Source organism: Cnephaeus nilssonii, assembly GCF_951640355.1.
Source record: "Cnephaeus nilssonii genome assembly, chromosome: 10".
Classification (NCBI taxonomy): Eukaryota; Metazoa; Chordata; class Mammalia; order Chiroptera; family Vespertilionidae; genus Cnephaeus; species Cnephaeus nilssonii.
In genome coordinates this window covers 45,533,793-45,557,562 of record NC_137081.1, presented here as the reverse complement: position 1 = coordinate 45,557,562, position 23,770 = coordinate 45,533,793, and the positions used below count along the sequence as shown (strand labels likewise).

Sequence of the window (23,770 nt, the reverse complement as noted above, 5' to 3'; positions counted from 1 at the left end):
ACTTAATTACCACTTTACTTTTACCAGGATGTGCTTATCAAAAAAGTTAGACAAAGCTCCAGAACTGGAGAATGTATACTTGTATAGCTGATGTTCTTATCTTACCAGCTTTTGTCAGGTTCTGCATGACATGAAAGAGAACACCAATAATCTCAAATGTACCCAGTACATCTAACTGACACTGCATAACAAGTTGTCCCCCCAGAGAGAATCCCGTCTTTCCAGTGGCAAACAAGGGTCTTGAGCTCTAAATAGCACTTCTTGGAGTGCTAATTCAGTAGCCACAGTTCTGGCCTGGATGAAAGGGATACGACAGTCACATCTTACTGGCAGCAAGATCATGATCTAGTGTTTTATACTAGGTTGGCATTGCTAAGAGAAATAGGAATCCATTCATTTTCTGACATATAGGAAACAATAGACCACCTTTTCACTTCCTGCAGAGCATGGGCTTATGGAAAGAGATGGTTTCTAATTCCTTTGAAAAGGGAATTGGGGCCAGATACAAAAGTAGCCTGTCATTATGTTCCCTTTGCTCAAAGGAGACTAGCACAATGATTTGTCAGGAGGGCAGGTAATGATGATAACTGTGATTAAGTAAAAATGTTCACAGACGTATAACATTAGTCAGTTTAGCTGAATCAGTCACTTATGATTGGACTAGGTGAAATATACATTGAAGCATATATATTATGTAAATATGTCTTAACAGAGGTCTTAATTTTCCCCACTGTGTCTCCCCATCTCATCCACCCTCATCCCTCCCCTGGTCCTTATGGGAGCTTCCTACTGGTCTTGTTCACCTTTCTGCAGTACAAAATTACCTCTGACCGGGGCTGGCACTCTTCTCCAAGACTGCCGCCATGCCTGTTCCATGAATGAGCCTGGAAGGAGCTGCTGTACCAACGGTGTGGCCAGAGAACTCCTCCTGTAGGTATACAAGCCATCAGCCCTGTGACACAGCCCACCTACCATCAGCCCAACGACATCCTGATTCCAAGGATTTCAGCCCAGCAGGAACCACTGCTTCCAACTTACAGGCTTGAGACCAAACATTTTTATTGTCAGGGGGGAAAAGTCCTCAACAGCTGAGTTTCACCTGCACAGTTCTTAAAGTGAAGTCAGAGAGGCCTTTAGGACTTCCACCATGAACAATGAATATCCTTGTGTGTCACTGAACAAAAACAATGGCAAGACTTGAGGAGGTAAAGAGTTTTTCAGTGAAGGAAAACTTGGGGGAAAGAAGAGAAACAACTAAGAGACCAAAAAAGAAAACAAACAACAGCAAAATAAAGATCAACAACAGGAACTTGTAGAGGAAGTCCCAATCAATATAGCATGTAGACTCAGTCCCAGCCTTCTAGGTTCTACTCCCAGGTGGATCATTGGTTTCTGGGTGACCTCCTCTGTTTTTAGGAGGGGAAGTGTTTCTGTTAACACTTTACCTACCTCCAGGAGGGACTACTGTACAGTCAGTCAACAGAGTACTCATGCTGTCAAATATATGCAAAGGTCCATTTCTCAGGAAAGATTAATTTAAAAGGCATCTATTTCTATAGAAACTAGATGCTTTCACAGTCTATCACCAAATGGTATAAAAACTAATAACAGCATGTCTTTTACTCTATAGCCATTCTAATAGCCTTGAGTATTAATATGACCTTCTCTGCAATAACTGAAACAAGCCTCAAAAATTCTTCCTGATTTAATTTGAACACCAGGTGAAACTCTAATTCTTACCAGTTAAGCTGGGTATTGATTAGCATTAGTATTTCATATTATTCCATGTCTACAGTTTGTTTCCTCTGAGAAGGTACAACATTTTTCATATGTAGCCTACCACCTCCTGAGCCTTTCTATAATAGCAGTGGTTATGCCTAATTTATTCTTCCCTTTAGGGGGAAAGAGTCTATTTTAGAGACACAAATGGAGCACATTTTTATTTGCTATACATATTGATGGTCAAAGACAATACAAAATCAAAAGGAATCTCTGCTTTTGGAGGATCCTACAATCAGGGGGTGAAGATGTGCCCTTGGAAAAGTTCACTTCGGAGAGTTCCTATTCCTAGGCAAACACTTTGGAACACAATGTTGAGATTTTAATAGAAAACTTAGAATGTATAACATGTTTTATATTCATTTATTAGTTAATCGATGAAGAGTTTGGGTGGTCATTTTATTTTAATGATTATATCTTTGTTAAAGCAAAAGGCTGTTATTTTCTTAATTTATGACAAAAAATATATCAGCTATTGACAATACAATGTAGTGTAACTGGTTATTTAGGTTACCTCAAGCTAATTCTGTCAAGCAGAATATCCAGTACACTAGTGGATAACAGTAAGACCAAGGCAAATTTGTACTGTATCTAGCACACACCAGTCATGCAATGGCCTCTAAAGGCTCATGCCACCAGGCAGTAACAGATATACAAGCCATTAAGTAATTATCCACAGCATGCACTAAAAGTTATATTAAAGGGACATCAAAAAGGAAACAATTATCTAATGATTTTATTCCCTCTTGTAAAAACTCCAGAATCCTCTCGTGAGCTTGCATATTCTGAAATGGATTACCAAGGTCTCAATATAAGTCCTCTCCTCCAGAGTAAAGGCATCTCTAATAATGGGAAAAAAAACTTGCCCAAACTCAAGAAAATGTTATTCAATATTGCTACTTATATAAATACTTGAAAGATGCACACAATATATAACTTGATGTGAAAAAATAAAACCAAAAGCATAGATGAGAACAATATATACAAGTACACAGATAACATCATCATTATAGTCTATGAGAGCTACCCATGGCATACCAGTCTTTCCCCACTCCATTACACCTTGCATCCAATATTCTCTCCCACCTTTCTCTCCAGATGCGCACAACACAAAACTATTCTTTAAATAAGCTTCAAACTAGAAAACACAAGGCCATTTGGTGAAAAGAATTTCAAGTTAGAATGGATCTAAAATTTGCTTTTACTTAAACTATATTTGTAAATACATAAGCATTATTCATTTTATTAAGTGGATACAAACATGAAAACTGACCTTTATCACAGATCCAAAAACCCTATAAAGATTATTTTCTTATGCTGAAATTATACAGTCTCGAAATATAGCCTTAGAAATCTTGTTAAATGGCATTTCTAACAGTTTCGATGTTCTTCCTCATTTAAGAATATGAAATTAAACTTTCTCTTTTTCATTATGATTCCTTTCATTTTAGATAAGAAGATCATCTAAAAATGGATCCTCAAAACTAGGGAGGCAAGGCAGAAAGGGGAAATGGTCAAAGTACCCAGGAAATAGGTGAGCACTATCAAAAGAATCATCCAGCTGGCCAGGGACCCCCGTTACAATGTTGTAGGTCAGCTTTACCTTATTCCATAAGAATCTTTCGATCTCTAGATTATGGAGAAGAATGAAAGCAGGATTTTGGAGGGTTTATATGTTCTTCAGTTCATACTAGGTGCTATAAAAACTAAAACTGATTTGTTTTGCTTTTAATCCTAATTATATGTTCTTAAAATCATAAATCATAGTCTGAGGGAAAAACAAAAGATCTATAAAATGCTAACGCTCTATAAAATGAAATTTTAAGGTGGTATAAACCAGCTACTTCCTACACTCATTTTAACATACTAATCAACAATGGCATGAGTCTCTATTGTTAGTCTGTTAGATGTACTGACTTGAGTGACTAATTTTTCAAAATAGAAATTGGGAAAATCAATCAAATGGAGGCTACACAAAAAACCATGATATCAAGATAGGAGGTACAAGATAAATCACAATTTGTTTTTGGGAAATATAAATCTTACATAATGGACACGTGATAGAAGCACAGATATACTGTCATTAATGCAGATATTTGTATCAAGGTATTTCCCAAGCATTTCTGCACATTTGGAAGTGAGACAGATGAGCGTGTGTGATACCTACTGAAAATAGAAAATGCAGCATTATCAGTAGTACTGGGTTAATGCTGAAGGATGAGATACAAAGGTTTTATGCTTTAAACTACAGAATCTAGGTATTTTTGAGGAAAGTCAACATTCCTTAGGAGGCATAATGGCCAGAGATTGCTCCAAAGCAGGGAGAATGCCAAGATATGCACAGGAACCTAAAACGTTCTGCACAGGTTTTTATTTGGGAAAATCGTATTAAGAAGACAACTGGGCTAATGGGCAGAAGGAAACAATCAATGCCAAGCTAGAAAATGTGTCCACTAAGATCACAGCAATGGCACCACTGGTCCTTCTGAACACCTGTGCATTCTCACCAGTCTTACCATGCAGTGATACTCCTTCCTTTGGGTTTAATTAAAAGTATTTGTTTTAGAACAAACTCTACAGTGAATAAAGATTTAGTGCTGTGGCTCAGGAAAAGCCCAACTTTCAAGAGTTACTACATACTGATGCCAATTCACACCATAAATGGGGATCTAGCTCAGTTTTACAAGATGAAAAAGCTCTGGAGATCTATTTAACAACAATGTGAATATACTCAACATTACTGAACTATACACTTAAAAATGGTTAAGATGGCAAGTGTTATGTGTTGTGTTATCAAATTTAAAAACTCCAAATTTAAAAAAAAGAACGGATGGAGCACTCAAAGTCCTTAAAAACACTACATTACTTTTATTAAAAAGACTATTGCAGGAAAAACTAGCTGATACTTTTCCTAAACAAGAACTAATTTCTGCAAATAAGTGTCATTAAAAATTAATACATAACGACAAACAGAAATCCAAGTTTATAGTTTGTGAGACATCAACAATGTGCTAATTTATTTGCCTATCAAAGAATCTACTCCCAACTCAGATGGCAATTTTAATACCTTCGCCTTGTTTCCTAAAACCAGAATTCTAAAAGGGGGTTCAGAGAAGGCTAACTATTCTTGCCTTAACCTCCTCCTTTAGTGCCATTCTTGGTGTTAAAATGACTAGCAGCAATTTTCCAAAGACACTACAGAGAAGCTCTGAACGCTCTGCCCAGAAGTCCTTTAAAGAATGTTGTTGTTCACAGTCTGTTTCATAAAGACTTTTGCCCAGGCTGGATGAGAACAAGAAAATTTTACACCACCTATTTTAGGAGTGTGAAAGTGTCCATGACTCAATGAGCTGAAGTAATGACATTCCTAGGTTCCTTAATTTTTTGCAATAGTCTAATGCTTACAAGAAAATAAAACCATTTACCTGTGTAAATCCTTTTAGGAAAGTAAAAATTATTGACTAACTCCTAAATAACCAGCAATCTATATGCAGTTACTAGATTTAGAAATTAAGACTGGACCAGCCTCACTAACTTCACTTATCACTTACAATCTTTTCTTTTCCTTACCAAATGTCACCTCTCCATTTCCACTCTTGTCAAACAATTGGAAAGCCACTATGAACATGGAATCTGGAGCACATAAAACAGATTCAAATGCCAAAAACTCTTGATAGGAGATCAACCTAGAATAAAGTATAAAATGTTACTGGTTGGTACAAAAAGAAAAAACATCAAGCATTTAAACTGCCTTTACTGTATGAACTATAACTGAGGGTAACCAAATAATTGATGAAAAAAGTTTCTTGTCATAGAGGTATTCCAGATAATAAAAAAAAAGGAATAAAATTAAAATATCAGCCTTTTGAAAAGCTCTAACAAATTAATGGACCTGGGCAATAATCATTAGCCACTAACATCACAAAAAGAGAGAGAACTAGACCAAAAATAATTAAACTTGAATCTGAACAAGTCTGTAGATCAGAGTTCCTCAACCTTGGCACTCAACAGTACCATTCTAGGCTGGATAATGCTTGTTGTGGAGGCCTCCTGTGCACTGTATCTGGTTTGGCAGCATACCTGGCCTCTACCCACTAAATGCCAATAGCAGCCCCCATGTTAAGAATCACTATTCTAGATGTAATCAACAATTTATGAAAAATACAAAGGACAAAGGAACATGTTGAACATTATCACGGGAACACAATCAGCAAAAGTGCAGACTGTAGGGAACTACAGAGTGAACATGACCTTTTAGAGAAACATGCTTCCTATTTTCCCGATTAAGAACATGCCTACATTTTACATTCCATTTTATGCTCCCATTCATCTAAAACACATTTTACATTCAATGTTACATTTTGTATTTCTTAAAACACTTTGAAATATGTTTAAATTACATAAATTATATTATATCCAAAGCAATGATGTATACATGCCTTTGCCCTCTATTGAGGGAAAGGCTTTGTGGTGATGTTATTCAGGAATTATGCCCTCACTATCGTGCTAAAGCATCCTTGGTGACATTAGGAGCTTGGGTGCCTAATAAATCCTGGAGGGAATGACCTAATAATCAAAACTGTTTTATCAGGCCACATGTCATAAAACACCTTATGCATTGGTGTACTACTAAAACATATAGTAAAACTCGAAAGTGTGGTTATCATTACACAAATTTTAGGGTAACAAAAACAAATGAAGTTATAACATATCAGGTAACATCATGACAATCCACACACTCCTAAAAGCAATGAATAATATGTGGTTTTTAAGCTCTGAAAAAAACTAAAGAGCAATGGTATGGTATGATATGGTTGGACAGTACAAGAATGTGTAACACAAAACCAGTAGTGATCTAGGGGAGGAGTTAGAGAAGACCTTCATTTTCTACATTGTATTTTTCTGAAGTGTTTGCAATTTTTATAATGAAGAATTAGAATTATGTCTTCTGATTGTAAGAGTAAATTTTTAAAATAAAAATAAAAAGTAACTAGGATGCCCTGACCGGTTTGGCTCAGTGGATAGAGCGTCGGCCTGCAGACTGAAGGGTCCCGGGTTCAATTCCAGTCAAGGGCATGTACCTTGGTTGCGGGCACATCCCCAGTAGGAAGTGTGCAGGAGGCAGCTGATCGATGTTTCCCTCTCATCGATGTTTCTAACTCTATTCCTCTCCCTTTCCTCTATGTAAAAAAAAATCAATAAACTATATATTTTTTAAAAAGTTAAAAAAAAAGTAACTAGGCTGATTATAAATTTAAAAATATACGTATCATCTTGGTTTTTCTAAAATAAGTCTTAGGAATTAAATACTAAAAATAAAATTACCATGAAATGCAGACTATGTAGCTTTAAAACACATTTCCTGGTCAGTAGTAGAACTTTCTACATTTATAAGAGGGCCAAGAACTTTTCCTTAACGGTCATAAACAGTCAGCTGGCAGAGTGAATTTGGCTCATACATGTATTTTCTTTGGCATGCAAAGTATTATTTTTTTAGTTGCATTAGTTGCCAAAATTTGGAAATCGTAAGATTTCATATTAATATCCAGTTTTCTGGTTTCTCTTGATAAATTGCAAGCTTGGGCAATAGGTTTCTGGTGCCAAATAGCACCAGCCCCTGGAATCAAGCAATAACTGCCTCTTTCTGAGAGACCAGGGCTCAGCAGTTATCTACGTCCTGCTCCTGCAGATTTGAGACTAGTTGGGCAGGTTTCTAACTAAGTAGCCCTTTGTTTAAAATATAAAATCTATGAACTGTATTGAACGCCTACATTTTGTCTACCAGTATATTCATAAAGACAAATCATATATTCATGCAACTTTAGAGCTAGAGAGACTCTTAGAAAGTCTAAAGAAGTCAAACAATCTGCTCTAAAACATTCGGCAACTCAGTAGGCCCAGTGAGATTCTGAACTCCTGCCTTCAATTCAGTGTACACCTCCGTACCCCAGTCCCCAAATTTAAAGTTACAGTTGAGAAACAGAAAGGTAAAATAATAAACCATTACAAGAAAGTACTGAAGAAATACTCAGTTACCTTTGTTATATAGTGATTTATTTAAAGAAAGAAAAGTCAATTAAGAAACACAAAAGCCATCAACAATCTATCCTATATAATAAAAGGCTAATGTGCAAATTGTCCCCCTCCATGGGGAGTTCGACTTGAAGTTCAACCAGGGGGCGGGGCCGGTGGCCAACCTCCTGCGTCCCCTCCCCCTGGCTGGCCCTGCCCGCTCGGATCGGGGCAGGCTGGCCAGACCCCAGCCATGCACAAATTTGTGCACTAGGTCTTTAGTCCTAATATATAAAAAGCCAGGGGCCATCACGACTGAAACAACTGGACAACTGAACACAGGCTGCATGGGGCGACCAGGCCAGCAGGGGGCGGGCAGTTGGGGGCAACAAGGCCGGCAGCAGGGCAGTTGGGGGTGACCAGGCTGGCAGGGAGAGCAGTGAGGGGCGACCAGGCCGGCAGGGGGGGGAGCAGTTAGGGGCAACCAGGCCAGCAGAGGAGGGCAGTTGGGGACGATGAGGCCAGCAGAGGGGGCAGTAAAGGGTGACCAGGCCGACGGGGGGAAAGGCAGTTAGGGGCGATCAGGTTGGCAGGCAGAGGTGGTTAGGGGTGATCAGGCTGGCAGGGGGGGACAATTAGGGATGACCAATGACTGAACAGCAGGCTGCGTGGGGCAACCAGGCCAGCAGGGGGGTTAATGAGGGACAACCAAACAACTGAACAGCAGGCTGCCTGGGGCGACCAGCCTGGCAGGGGGTTAGTGAGGGACGATCAAACGACTGACAGCAGGCTGCCTGGGGTGACCAGGTTGGCAGAGGGGTTAGTGAGGAACGACCAAATGACTGAGCAACAGGCTGCATGGGGCGACCAAGGGGGGCAGTTGGGAGCAACCAGGCCGTTGGGGGTGACCAGGCCAGCAGGGGGGGAGCAGTTAGGAATGATCAGGCCGGCAGGCAGAGGCGGTTAGGGATGATCAGGCTGGCAGGGGGGGTGGGGCAGTTAGGGGCAATCAGGCAGGCAGGCAGGTGAGCAGTTAGGAGCCAGTGGTCCCGATTGTGAGAGGGATGTCCGACTGCCGGTTTAGGCCCGATCCCAGGGATCGGGCCTAAACCGGCAGTCGGACATCCCCTGAGGGGTCCCAGATTAGAGGGGTGCAGGCTGGGCTGAGGGGACCCCCCCTCCATGCATGAATTTCATGCACCGGGCCTCTAGTATATTTATAAAAGGTTAAGTGACTGACTGTCCGTCCATCTGTCTGTCTGACTGACAGGCCGGTACATATGACGTGCACTGGCATTTAAAAATAAACATTGACTCATGCATGAGTGATACATATAAAGCTCCCATCAAATTTCTTAATAGTATTATTCCTTCAGGAATGCCATGTCATAAATTAAAATTGAAAGTAGGTGCAATCATCATGCTACTGAGAAATCTTAACAGTAAATGGGGTCTTTGTAATGGTACCAGATTTATTATCACAAGATTGCGACCTAACATAATCAAAGCTGAAGTATTAACAGGATCTGCAGAAGGAGATGTTGTTCTGATTTCAAGAGTTGATTTGTCCCCATCTGACACTGGCCTCCCATTTAAATTAATTCAAAGACAGTTTCCAGTAATGCCAGCATTTGCAATGACTATTAATAAGTCACAAGGACAAACTCTAGACAGAGTAGGAATATTCCTACCTGAACCCGTTTTCAGACATGGTCAGTTATATGTTGCTTTCTCTCGAGTTTGAAGAGCATGTGGCATTCAAGTTGTAAATACTTTATCACAAGGGAAATTAGCCAAGCACTCTGAAAGTGTTTTTACTCTTAATGTGGTATACAGGGAGATATCAGAATAAGTTTAATCAATTTATCAGTCACTGTTTTTATCAATGTTATCTTTATATCATGTTTTTATTGTTTTCATGTTTTTATATGTCTTTGTTGTTATATCATGTTGTTGTTTATTTATTAATCAATTTGTTATTTTCATATACATTTTACTAATTTTCTTTCATCTCTGACACTTCTATTATAGAGAAAGGGCGAATAGCGATATTAAAATACTTCTTCTAATTAATTTCCTTATAATGTGCACAAATCTGTGCACTGGGCCACTGGTTTAAAAATAAGTCACTTCATATTATTCAGCCTTAAAAAGAAATGAAGTTCTGGTGCATGCTACATGAATGAATCTTCAAAATTATGCTAAGTGAAATAAGTCATACACAAAAGGACAAATATTGTATTACTCTATTTATATGACATACCTAGAATAGTCAAATTATTGAGACAGAAAGTAGAACAGTAGCCCTGGATAGTGCTGATCAGTGGTTAGAGTGCCAACCTGCACACCAAAGAGCTGAGGTTTGATTCCCAGTCAAGGGCACTGAACTGATCCCTGGCCCCAGTCAAGGAGTATGCGGGAGGCAACCAATGGATGTGTCTCTCTCATGTCAATGTTTCTCTCTCCCTCCCTCCCTTCCTTTCACTCTCTCTAAAAATCAATGGAGCCCAGCGCGGTGTGGCTCAGATGCTTATAGATTGAGCATTGACCTATGAACCAGGAGGTCACAGTTCAATTCCCAGTCAGGGCACAGGCCCAGATTGCGGCCTTGATCCCCAGTGGGGGGCATGCAAGAGGCAGCCTAATAATGATTCTCTCTCATCTTTGACGTTTCTGTCTCTCTCCCTCTTTCTTTTCCTCTCTGAAATAAAAATATATAAAAAAGAAAAATAAGCCCTGACTGGTTTATTAGTGGATAGAGCGTCAGCCTGCGGACTGAAGGGTCCCAGGTTCGATTCCAGTCAAGGGCATGTACCTTGGTTGCGGGCACATCCCCAGTTAGGGGGTGTGCAGGAGGCAGCTGATCGATGTTTCTCTCTCATCGATGTTTCTAACTCTCTATTCCTCTCCCTCTCTGTAAAAAAATCAATAAAATATATTTTTTTAAATGAAAAAGAAAAATAATAACAAATGAGAAAAATATCCTCGGTTAAGGATTAACAAACAAACAAAAAAAAATGTAGAAAAGTGGTTACCAGGGACTGGGTGTTGGGAGAGAAAAGGGACTCATTGCTTAATGGGTATGGAGTTTTGTATAAGAAGGTTAAAAAGTGCTGGAGATGGATGGTGGCGATGGCAATACAATGTGAACGTGTGTAATGCCATTGAAATGTGCACCTAAAAATGATTAAAATGGTAATATTATGTTATATATTTTTAATACAATAAATAATAAAAAAATAAGTTACCTGAAGTTATTCAGGTGTATGCATTTGTCAAAACTCAGCAAATGTTTTAAACTAACAAACAAAATAGAAATAGACTCATTGATACAGAAAACAGACTGACAGCTGTCAGAGGAAATGGGGTTTTGGGGCTGGGTAAAAAAGTGAAGGATTAAAAAAAAAAGACTCAGACAACAGTATGGTGATTGCCAGGAGGAAAGGAAGGTGGGGGAGGTAGAAGAGGGCAAATGAGGGGATAAGTGGTGGCGGAAAGAGATTTGACTTTAGGTAGTGAGCATACAATGTGGTTGGCAGATGATGTGTTACTGAGTTATATACTTGACACCTGTGGTGTTATTAACCAATGTCATCCCAATAAATTCAGTTAAAAAAAAAAAAAGATTTATGGGAGATTCCAAAATGGCAGCAGAGTAAGTGGATACACACTGACATATTCCCAGGACCAAACTGGAAAAAACAAATGCTAAAATCCAGTTGATAATATCCATGCTGAAGTATTTAAGAAGAAGTGCATCAATGTCTGCAATTTACTTTGAAATGAGTAAAAAAATGAAGTGGGTTAATGGAAAGATAGGGGGATAGATACATGGAAACCGATGTTTAGAAAGATGTTAATGGTAGAATATACTGTATGTGGTGGGTATATGGGTATTTACTGTAAAATTCTTTCAACTTTCTAGAATGTTTGAAATTTTTCATAATAAAATATTGGGAGGAAACGGGGTAGATAGGCCACTTAGTCTCTGATATGCTCCTTACTTGTTTTTAGCTAAAAATCCTATCTAATAAAGAGGGAATATGCTAATTGACTGTCACACCCTCACAAATATGGTGGTGCCCACAGCCAATAAGGAGGGAATATGCTAATTGACTGCCATGCCCTCAAAGATAGTGGCACCCATAGCTACAAGATGGTGGCACGCAGTCCCCTCAGCCCTGCTGGGGCAGCAGGCGTGTGGCATGGCTGGGCCCGCCCCTAGCCTGCTGCCCCATGCCTGCCTCTGGAGTCCCCCACTCCCTTCAGCCCCCCAGCAAGACTCGGATGGCGGCTGCCCAGCTGCCCAGGGCCGCCCGAGGCTCAGGTAACCAGGGCCAGCCAAGGCTTGTGCTTCTGGCAGTGGCAGCAGCAGAGGAGTGATGGGGGCATTGCCTTCCCCTGATTGCCAGGTCGCCTCACGCCCCTGAGGGCTCCCGGAATGGAGAGGGGGCAGGCCAGGATGAGGGACTCCCACTCCAGTGCATGAATTTTCATGCACCGGGCCTCTAGTACATAATAATGTAACAATACTCTTCAAAAAGCAAGAAATAATCTGCTTATCTGCTAACATAAAGCAAACATGTTCCAGAATAATTTTTAAAGCTCTTTTTCCTTTATCCTGTCTGCCATGGAGTCCCCTATCGATAGAAGGACCTGATTGAGACTTTGGCAGGAAAAGTGCAAGCCACTAACTATAGAGTTGAAAAAAATCATTACTTAGCTCATACCATAATAGTTGGTTTTCTTTTAATAAGGATAACATATTTATTTGCTGCTTGATATACTATAAAGAACACTTAGCATTTTATTACTTTGAAACAATATATTTTATAAATTTGATGTGTTTCTAAATTTTTCTACAGAGCTCCTTTTAATGTACTGAATGGAAATTATAAAATTTCAAAATATTAATGTATTAATTTCTAATTTTTTAAAACAACCAAGATTTCTGCATAAAAGGTTCTTCTATATACATGCAATAAAATGTAATTAATTTAAAAAAATAATAGTCCTGGCTGGATGGCTCAGTTAGTTGGAGTGTTGTCCCATACACCAAAAGGTTGCAGATTTGATTCTCAGTCAGGGCACAGATTTAGGTTGTGGGTTTGATCCCTGGTACAGGAGGTAACCAATCAGTTCTCTTTCTCTCTAGCATCAATTTAAAATTTTATATATATATATTCTCTCTCTCTCTCTCTCTCTCTCTCTCTCTCTCTCATCAATTTAAAATTATCTATATATACTAGAGACCCAGTGCACAGATTCATGCACCGGTGGGGTCCCTTGGCCTGGCATGCGAGGATTGGGCCAAAACCGGCTCTCAGACATCCCTTGAGGGGTCCCTGATTGCGAGAGGGCACAGGCCAGGCCGAGGGACCCCACCGGTACAGGATTGGGGCTGGGGAGGGTACCACAGGAGGGCTCCAGGGAGTGCCTGGCCCGTCTCGCCCAGTCTGATCGGTCGGACCCCAGCAGCAAGCTAACCTACCGGTTGGAGCGTCTGTCTCCTGGTGGTGTGTGTCATAGCGACTGGTCAAACGGTCAAACAATGGTTGGACACTTAGCATATTAGGCTTTTATTATATAGGATATCTATAATATGATCCCCGGCCCCAGTAATATGCTAATTAGACTGGACATCCTTCCAGACGTCCTTCCTTCCAGACAAAGCCACAGTAGGCGAGGGCTGAGGCAGAGGCGGCAGAGACCCCCGGCCACGGCGGGCAGGGGCCATGACAGCAGTGGACAGGGGCTGGGGCCAAGGCCCTTGCACAAATTTCATGCATCAGACCTCTAGTAAATGTATATATACTTGGGTGAGGATTAAAATAATAAAATAATAAAACAAAAGTATTATAGAAATTCTAACAATGACTCTTTACCTTTCTGAAGTCATAGGACCTTTTGAAAACCTGTGATTTCTACACAGAGAAATGCACATACAAATGCACTCATTTTATATTATACTAGAGGCCCAGTGCACGAAATTTGTGCATGGGGTGGGGGGTCCCTTAGCCAAGCCTGCACCCTCTCGCAATCCAGGACCCTTGGAGGGTGTCCGACTGCCGGTTTAGGCCCGATCCCACAAAAATCCCTGTGGAATTGGGCCTAAACCATCAGTCGGACATCCCTCTCGCAATCTGGGACTGCTGACTCCTAATCGCTCGCCTGCCTGCCTGATCGCCCCTAACCATTCGCCTGCCTGCCTGATCGCCCCTAACCATTCGCCTGCCTGCCTGATCGCCCCAACCACTCCCCTGCCTGCCTGATCACCCCTAACCATTCTGCCTGCCTGATCGCCCCTAACCACTTGCCTACCTGCCTGATTGCCCCTAACTGCCTCTGCCACTGTGGCTTCGCCCAGAAGGATGTCCAGAAGGTCGTTCGGCTGTCCAGTCTAATTAGCATATTACGCTTTTATTATTATGGATTTCAGCAAGTTCAGGAACCTCTGAAGATTATTCATGAACAAGAGAAGGTTAAGAATCCCTATATTTCTAGAAAATTCCACCTTTCTCTGCTTTTAGAAAGTATCTGTTTCATAAACTTACTTATAATTTTTATGACATAACTATGAATCAGATTTCCTTACCAATCCCAATTTGACTCATTCCAAAGACAGAGAAAAAAAATGAAGTTCAAAAAGTTTTTACCATTTGAAATAGAACATATTTACCTTTTGAAAAGAGAAGCAGGTGGTATTGTTGTTTTAAGTAAACACCATTCAACATTATTAGATTCTTTACAAGCCAAAACCCATTTTTGACCTATTCTTCTCTGGCAACTTAAACCCTTGACCACACTTTTAACAACCCAACTGAGTCTGGGAGAATCACATAAAGAGAGAGGGATAGAGAGTTAGAAACATCGATGAGAGAGAAACATCGATCAGCTGCCTCTTGCACACCCCCTACAGGGGATGTGCCCGCAACCAAGGTACATGCCCTTGACCGGAATCGAACCTGGGACCCTTGAGTTCGCAGGCCGACGCTCTATCCACTGAGCCAAACCGGTTTCAGCTGATTTGACTTTTTTAAAGTTAGACACAAAGTATATACAAGTTTCCCAATATCTGCCATTGATAAATTATATAAAATCTTTCTAAGACATAATACTTATAGTAAATTTCATTTCAGAAAAATACAAATGAATACAATATTAAACCTGGACTCAAAGAAGATAGATACCAACATTTCTACTTAAACAATTACAATAGTCTCCTAGATAGATATCACTGCATTCAAATCTTATCCTACTCCAACCTACGATTTTTCTAAAATTGGATCATTTACTAGAGGCCTGATGCATGAATTCATGCACAGGTTAGGTACAGCCAGCCCATCCCAATTGGGGCTGATCAGGCCGGGCCAGCAGGGGCGAGGAGATGCAGGAGGTTGGCCAGCCCAACCCAACCCCGGTCCAACTCCCAAACTCCCATTCAAGGAACAATTTGCATATTAGCCTTTTATTATATAGGACTAGAGGCCTGGTGCACGAAATTCGTGCACGGGGGCGGGGGGTGTCCCTCAGCCCAGCCTGCACCCTCTCCAATCTGGGACCCCTCGAGGGATGTCTGACTGCCCATTTGGGCCCAATCCCAGTAGGGGTTGATCCTACTGGGATCGGGCCTAAATGGGCAGTCGGACATCCCTCTCACAATCCAGGACTGCTGGCTCCCAACTGCTTGCCTACCTGCCTTCCTGATTGCCCCTAACCGCTTCTGCCTGCCAGCCTGATCACCCCCTAACCACTCCCCTGCCAGCCTGATTGATGCCTAACTGCTCCCCAGCCAGCCTGATTGCCCCTAACTGCCCTCCCCTGCAGGCCTGGTCCCCCCAAACTGCCTTCCCCTGCAGGCCTGGTCCCCCCCAACTGCTCTCCCCTGCAGGCCTGAGTTCCCCCCAACTGCCCTTCTCTGCAGGCTTGATTGCTCCCAACTGCCCTCCCTTGCAGGCCTGGTCCCTCCCAACTGCCCTCCCGTACTGGCCATCTTGTGGCGGCCATATTATGTCCACATGGGGGCAGCCATCTTTGACCACATGGGAGTAGCCATCTTGTGTGTTGGAGTGATGGTCAATTTGTATATTACTCTTATTAGATAGGATAGAGGCCTGCTGCATGGGTGGGGGCCAGCTGGTTTGCCCTGAAGGGTGTCCCGTATCAGGGTGGGGGTTCCCTTGGGGCGTGGGGTGGCCTGGGCGAGGGGCCTGTGGTGGTTTGCAGGCTGGCCATGCCCCCCGGTGACCCACGTGGAGGCCCTGATATCTGGGATTTATTTATCTTCTACAATTGAAACTTTGTAGCCTGGAGCGGAGGCCAAGGCAGGCAAGGGCTGCAGGAGCTTGGCTTCCTCCATCGCTGGGGGCAACTCAAGCCTCCTGCTCTCTCCAGCTCTGTGGCTGCCACCATTTTTGTTGGGATTTATTTATCTTCTATAATTGAAACTTTGTAGTCTTGAGTGGAGGCCTGGGCCTGCCAGGGTGTGCGGAAAGCTTGGCTTCCTCCATTGTCAGGGAAACCCAAGCCTTCTGCTAGCTCCGTAGCTGCAGCCATCTTGGTTGGGTTAATTTGCATACTCGCTCCTGATTGGCTGGTGGGTGTGGCTTGTGGGTGTAGCGGAGTGATAGTTAATTTGCATATTACTCTTTTATTAGATAGGATGGTAATGGAAATAATGTTTAAAGATTCCTTACTGCCCAGTTTTTGTTATTTTTAGTTTTTCACACAAGCACCTCTACAGGGAAGAGAAAAACACCTGGGTCCCTGGAGGTCTGGGGATGTAACTGGGAACTCACAAAACAAGGCAAACTTTCTTTATAATTCATACAAATATTCCATTTGCTCCATAATACAGTCATATGTGATTTTAATATGAAAACAGTGTTTTTCCCCCTTGAATTGAATAAACTGAGACTCTAGTAAGATGAACCTTGTGATTTCTGTGACTGCACAATATACTGCCAGGCTAAAAATATCTCCACGACTGAGAGTCATGAGCCTCTCTTTGACACTATACAGTCAAAGCCTAGCACACAAAGCCAGTGACAAAGCAGTACCACAACCACACCAAAGTACTTGTAACACAATCTCCCCACTTTCACTCCCCAAAACACACACACACACACACACACACACACAAATGCCCCTTGGTGCTTCAAATCACTACTGCTCCCCCTTTTGTGGAATTCTCCTTCCTACTTGTCCAACCACCAGCAAGCAAGCTCCTTTCATCTTGTCAGGTTTCACCTCTTCTGTGATGCTGTCCTGCGACCCAAAACAGACTTAATTATGCTTTCTTGAGTGTCCTTTGTACCTTTTACATACTTCTACTGTAGCATCTTATTCCCAAAGTATTACTTTTCTGTGTTGTTTACCCATTCTTTTTTTTTTTTTTAATATATTTTATTGATTTTTCACAGAGAGGAAGAGAGAGGGATAGAGAGTCAGAAACATCGATGAGAGAGAAACATCGATCAACTGCCTCTTGCACACCCACTACTGGGGATGTGCCCGCAACCAAGGTACATGCCCTTGACCGGAATCGAACCTGGGACCCTTGAGTCCGCAGGCTGACGCTCCATCCACTGAGCCAAACCGGTTTCGGCTGTTTACCCATTCTTTATCTCACTAGGCCATGAGTTTCTTCTTAAGAACAGGAATTCTATTTTATGTTCAGATTTCTAAGGCCCAACAGAGCCTGGAAAATGGTGTTTGTTCAATAAATGTTTGTCAAATAAAGAGTAGACAGAGAAATTAATAAATAAAACTCTCTAAATTCTTCCCTAATTTTTCTTTATAGCACATATAATCTAACACATTCTAATTTACTTTTGATTTTGTTCATTTTTGCATAGTTTATTCACTGATGTAATTTTAGAACGTAATACAGTGCCTAAAGCATAGTAAATAGTAGTATTCAATATTTATTGAATGAATGAATGAATGAATGAATGAAAGGAATATAGTTATCTGAAAACCATTCTGCTCAGATTATATATAAAATACTAGTAACCCGTTTGCACGAAGATTCATGCAATAGACCTTCATTCACCTGGCTGCCTGCACCAGTTTTCTGCCGGCACCGGGGACCCAGGCCTTGGCTGTGGCCACCGCCTTCTGCCTTCTTTCAGGGTTGGGGCTTGGCCCCGGGCGGTGGCCTTGGGCTCGGTGGCACCCAGCGTCCCTGCTAGGGATCGCAGGAGCCGACCCCCAGTGGTTTCCTGCGATTCTTGCAGGCTCCCCGCTGGTGCCCAAGGCCGGGAAAGCCTCCGCCCGAGGCTTTCCCGGCCTTGGGCTCCGCCACACCCCAACGTCCCTGCAACGGTTTCCTGGTGGGCGTGGTTGGTGGGCGTGGCTTGGTCGTAGTGAAGGTGCGGTCAATTTGCATATTTGTCTATTATAAGGTAAGATGACTTTTCACATGTAAGTTTTTCAAAAGAAAAAGAAATGCCAGTATCCTTGATAATGGTAGCAAATAACAGTTTTTATGATCACCTCAGAAAAAATATGATTTATTGATATTAAAATTCCCGATTGTCATAGGTAAACTTATGGTTTTTCCATTTTTTAATCAGACACTTCAGGGCATTAACCTTCAAAAAATGCATAGAGCCCGGTCAGTGTGGCTCAATGGTTGAACGCTGACCTATGAACCAGGAGGTCAGAACCCCATCAGGGCACATGACCCACTTGCAGGCTCGATCCCCAGGTAGGGGACCTGCAGGAGGTAGCCAATAGATGTTTTTCTCTCACTGATGATTTTCTCTCTCTCTATCCTCCCTTCCTCTATCTCTAAAAATGTTTTGAAAACATTTTAAAAATGCATAAAGGTCTTACCCATCCTTGGTTTGATCAGCTACTCCTGCCAAGAGCTGAACAATCTTCGGATTGCTATCTGGGTCATTATACAGTCCAAGATAGCGCTGGACAAAGTCTTCCGGGGTCATGTAATGTTCTCCATCGACTTCAGTACTGGCATACTAAAAAGTAAATAATGTATACTTAAATATTAAAATTATTCAATATCCTTTTATAGCCAACAAATATCTTATGAAAATGTAAATTAAAGACAAGTATCAAAATCAAAATATGGATAATGCAGACTTTTTGTCTGGATAGTGAAAAAACAAATACCAAGAGCATGACTTAAGAACATTGGTAAAGTACTGATATATACTATGTCAGCGATTTTCAACCTTTTTCATCTCATGGTACACATGAACTAATTACTAAAATTCTGCTACACACCAAAAAAATATACTTTTTGCCAATCTGACTAAATAAAATAGGTATAATTTTGATTCATTCACACTGGTTGGCTATTGTTGTGTGGGCTGTTGTCATTTTTTTTTTTTTTTGACAATCTAAGGGGAAAGAGGTCTTGCTTTTGAGTAAATAGTCAGGTATTGCATGGTTCTGTTTGTCTATTTTCTGTTAATCCTCATCTGAGGATATTTTTTCCCCATTGATTTTTAGAGAAAGTGGAAGGGGGGAAGGAGAGACAGAGAGAGAGAAATATTGATGCAAGAGAGACATATTGATTGGTTGCCTATCGCATGTGCCCCAACCAGGGGCGGAGATCAAGCCTGTAATCCAGGTATGTGACCTTGACTGGAATCAACCCAAGATCTTTCAGTCTGCAGGCCAATCCTCCCACCAGCCAGCCAAACTGGCTAGCGCAGGTATTGCATGTTTTAAAAATTCTTGTGGCACATCAATTGAAAATCACTGATCTAGAAAAATGAAGTTGCAGCTGATCAATTTAGCTACTTTACTCAACTATCAAAGTAGTAATATCAGAAAATTTCCCAGAATTGAAGAAACACATAATAAATTTAAAAAAACAAACAAAACAACAGGACTTGGCCCACCATCATAAAATTACAGAACATCAGAATAAAGAGAAAATCCTAAAAGTTTACAGAGGGGGGAAAAAAAATGCAGGTCACATATAAAGAATTATGAATCACAGACATCATTTTCCTCTCAACAGAAACATTGGAAGCTTGAAGACAATGTAGTAAGGCCCTGAAAATTCTAAGAGACACTAGAGGCCTGGTGCACGAAATTCGTGCACGGGGCGAGGGGGTGTCCCTCAGCCCAGCCTGCACCCTCTCCAATCTGGGATCCCTCTCACAATCCAGAACTGCTGGCTCCCAACTGCTCGCCTGCCTGCCTTCCTGATTGCCCCTAACCGCTTCTGCCTGCCAGCCTGATCACCCCTTAACCACTCCCCTGCCAGCCTGATTGATGCCTAACTGCTCCCCTGCCAGCCTGTTTGCCCCTAACTGCCGTCCCCTGCAGGCCTGGTCCCCCCGCCCCAACTGCTCTCCCCTGCAGGCCTGGGTCTCCCCCAACTGCCCTTCTCTGCAGGCCCAGCCACCCCCAACTTCCCTCCTCTGCTGGCCTGGTGACCCCTAACTGCCCTCCCCTGCAGGCCTGGTCCCCCCCACCTGCTCTCCACTGCAGGCCTGGGTCCCCCACATCTGCCCTGCCCTGAAAATTCTAAGAGAAATTATTTCCAACCTAGAATTCTAAACTGAGCCAAACTTTCAATCAATTGTAAAGGTAGGGTGAAAGCACTTTGAGATAGCCACGTTCTCAAAATTTTTTTCTCCCTTCATGTATCCTTTCTCAGGAAGCTATAGGATAATTAGCTCCATCAAAAAGAGAACATGAACCAAATAAGAGGAAGATGTGGGAATTAGGAAACAGACAATCCAACTCAGGAAAATGGCCAAGGGAAATCCCAGAATTGCACTGCAGGCCTCAAGAGTACCTAATCCTGGCTGGGGCAGACAGAGGGTTCCAAGAAGGAAGCCACTAGGGAAAATGAAATGTCAGCTTATCCAGGGCATTTATTTGGCTATGTCAAAAATAACATTGGGAGAAATTTAAATCTTTGCTCAAATGTCACCTTCTCAATGACAACCACGCTTATCACCCTATTTAGTCTTACAACCCATGCCTGTATCTGTATTTCCACTTCCCCATATGTTGCTCTGTTTTCCACTTGGTACCTATCACCTTCTAACATACTATATATTTTACTTTTTATTATGTTTACTAGAGGCCCAGTGCACAAAATTCGTGCACGGAGGGGGGTTGTCCCTCAGCCCAGCCTGTACCCTCTCCAATCTGGAACCGCTCGAGGGATGTCGGACTGCCCGTTTAGGCCCGATCACAATCCAGGACTGCTGGCTCCCAACTGCTTGCCTGCCTGCCTGCCTTCCTGATTGCCCCTAATTGCTTCTGCCTGCCAACCTGATCACCCCCTAACCACTCTGCTGCCAGCCTGTTTGCCCCCAACTTCCCTCCTCTGCCAGCCTGGTCATTCCTAACTGCCCTCTCCTTCAGGGTTGATCACCTCTCAACTGCCCTCCCTTGCAGGCCTGATCCTTCTCAACTGCCCTCCCTTGCAGGCCGGGTGCCTCCCAACTGCCCTCTCCTGCTGGCCATCTTGTGTCCACATGGGGGCAGGATCTTTGACCACATGGGGGCAGCTATATTGTGTGTTGCAGTGATGATCAATCTACATATTACTCTTTTATTAGATAGGATAGAGGCCTGGTACAGGGGTGGGGGCCAGCTGGTTTGCCCTGAAGGGTGTCCCGGATCAGGTGGGGGTTCCCTTGGGGTGTGGGGCGGCCTGAGCGAGGGGCCTGTGGTGGTTTGCAGGCTGGCCACGCCCTCTGGCAACCCAAGCGGAGGCCCTGGTATCTGGAATTTATTTTCCTTCTACAATTGAAACTTTGTAGCCTGGAGCGGAGCCAAGCCTGGGGCTCCCTCCGAGGCCCGCAGCCATTTGTGTTGAGGTTATAATTGAAACTTTGTTGCCTTAAGCGGGTGGTCCCCGCCAGGGTGTGCGGAAAGCTTTGCTTCCCCTGTTGCCAGCGGCAACCCTGGCCTGCTCTCTCAAGCTCCATTCTGCCGCCATTTGTTTGAATTTGTTTACCTTCTATAATTGAAACTTTGTAGCTTGAATGGAGGCTTAGGCCTGGCAAGGGCAGGCGGAAAGCTTGGCTTCCTCTGTTACCTAGGAAATCTTGCTCTCTGTGCCTGTAGCCATCTTGGGTTGGGTTAATTTGCATACTCGCTCTGATTGGATGGTGTGTTGGAGGTATGGTCAATTTGCATATTTGTCTATTATTAGATAGGATTGTCTAACTCCCAATTAGAATGTGTCACAAAGAAAAAAAAAATTGTCTAGTTTGTTCACAGATGTATCCCAAGCACCAAAAATAATGCTTCACACATAGTAGGCACTGTGTGAATATTTATTAAAATAATGAATTGGCAATAGGTACAAAGATTACTAAGTAAGCCCTAGCCAGTTTGGCTCAGTGGATAGAGCGTCGGCCTGTGGACTGAAGGGTCCCGGGTTCAATTCTGGTCAAGGGCACATGCCCGGGTTGCGGGATCGATCCCCAGTGGGGGGGTGCAGGAGGCAGCCAATCAAAGAGTCTCTCATCATTGGTGTTTCTATTTCTCTCTCCCTCTCCCTTCCTCTCTCTGAAATCAATAAAAATATGTTTTTTTTTAAAAAAGATGACTAAGTAAGTTTAAAGTTAGGTAATTTTGTATTTTATGAAAAAGTATTTTTGTTGTACAAAAATAGAAAATATCATAATACATGACTTAACTAAAAATTAATAGTAATAATGTAGATACCAAATATTAACTTAATAATGATTATAGCCCTAGCCAGTTGGTTCAGTGGACAGAGCGTCAGCCTGCAGACTGAAGGTTCTCGGGTTCAATTCTAGTCAAGGGCATGTACCCCAGTTGCAGGCTCAATCCCTGACTCCAGTCAGGAAGCACATGGGGAAAGGCAACCAATCAATGTGTCTCTCTCTCTGTCTCTCCTGCTCCTTTCCATTCTAAGACTCAATGTAAAATTACCCTAGGGTGAGGATTAATAAAAATAAAATTATGATTACAAATATGCAGTGAGGAATGGAGGAAAAAGAATGTGTGAGAATGTAGTGTAAGGTATTCCTCAACTACTGTAATAAAAAAGTTAATAATGACTAGAAATAGAAGTATCCTATATAATAAAAGCCTAATATGCAAATCGACCGAATGGCGGAATGACCAGTAGAACAACTGGTGGCACGACCGTTCGCTATAATGCGCACTGACCACCAGGGAGCAGATGCTCAACACAGGAGCTGCCCCCAGCCTGCAGGCCCCAGGCCAGCCAAGGTGGGTGCCAGCGGGGGAGAGGGGGGGCGATTTCCCTGCCAGTCGCCCCACAGATAGGCCCTGATCACCGGCCAGGCCTAGGGACCCTACCTGTGCATGAATTTCATGCACTGGGCCTCTAGTAGAAATATAAAAGAAAATACCAAAATAAATAGCTAAAAGAATTATAAGTGGTTGCTTCTGACAAAAAAGACAGAATGAAAAGGACCAGAGCAAAGAACTTTTGGTTAAGCATTTCAAATATCCTTATTTGTGATCTAACTTTCAACAAGGACAGCATTAAATAAAAAATGTTTCCTTTGATGTATTCTGAAACACACCACCACAGAGGCTATGACAGCAAATTCTGAATCAACCTACCTAAGAAGTAACCCAAAGTGGACATATTTTTACTAGCTAGTGCTAACAATAGCACCTAGCAAATATCACCCCAAAATAAAATCATGTTCTCTCTACATGCTATTAAAAGTCATTCCTAAAACGGTTCTGGGTTTAAATCCTGGCCCTACCACTAACTCACTGTGAGTCTTCAACAACTCCATTCTTCAGGCCCCCTAGATAAATCACACAACTATAAAATGAAGACTAAACAATATTTGATGTTTTAAAACAATAGGTATGCAAACATAGGATTAAAAAATAAACTACATAATATTGCTACTAATAGTGAATGGATTCTACCAGTTCCTATCAATTGCTTCCTCCTCTCCTTCTTTAATGTATGACATAATCTGATACGTTTACCAAGATCACAAAACTACAAGCATTTAGA

The 23,770-nt window shown here is 42.1% G+C and overlaps 1 protein-coding gene across 3 annotated transcripts in view; it reads right to left on the bottom strand.

The window, feature by feature from the left end:
* SLC25A12 (solute carrier family 25 member 12) overlaps positions 1–23,770 on the bottom strand; it is a 95,705-nt gene that overhangs the window by 54,150 nt on the left and 17,785 nt on the right. The window contains exons 3-4 of one of the 3 annotated variants that reach the window (XM_079782674.1): positions 18,631–18,773; positions 5,350–5,465 (exon numbers count right to left, since the gene is read on the bottom strand). In XM_079782674.1, coding sequence (XP_079638800.1) covers positions 5,350–5,465; positions 18,631–18,773 — 259 coding nt within the window. The other 2 variants (XM_079782676.1, XM_079782675.1) reach the window with 2 other exon arrangements.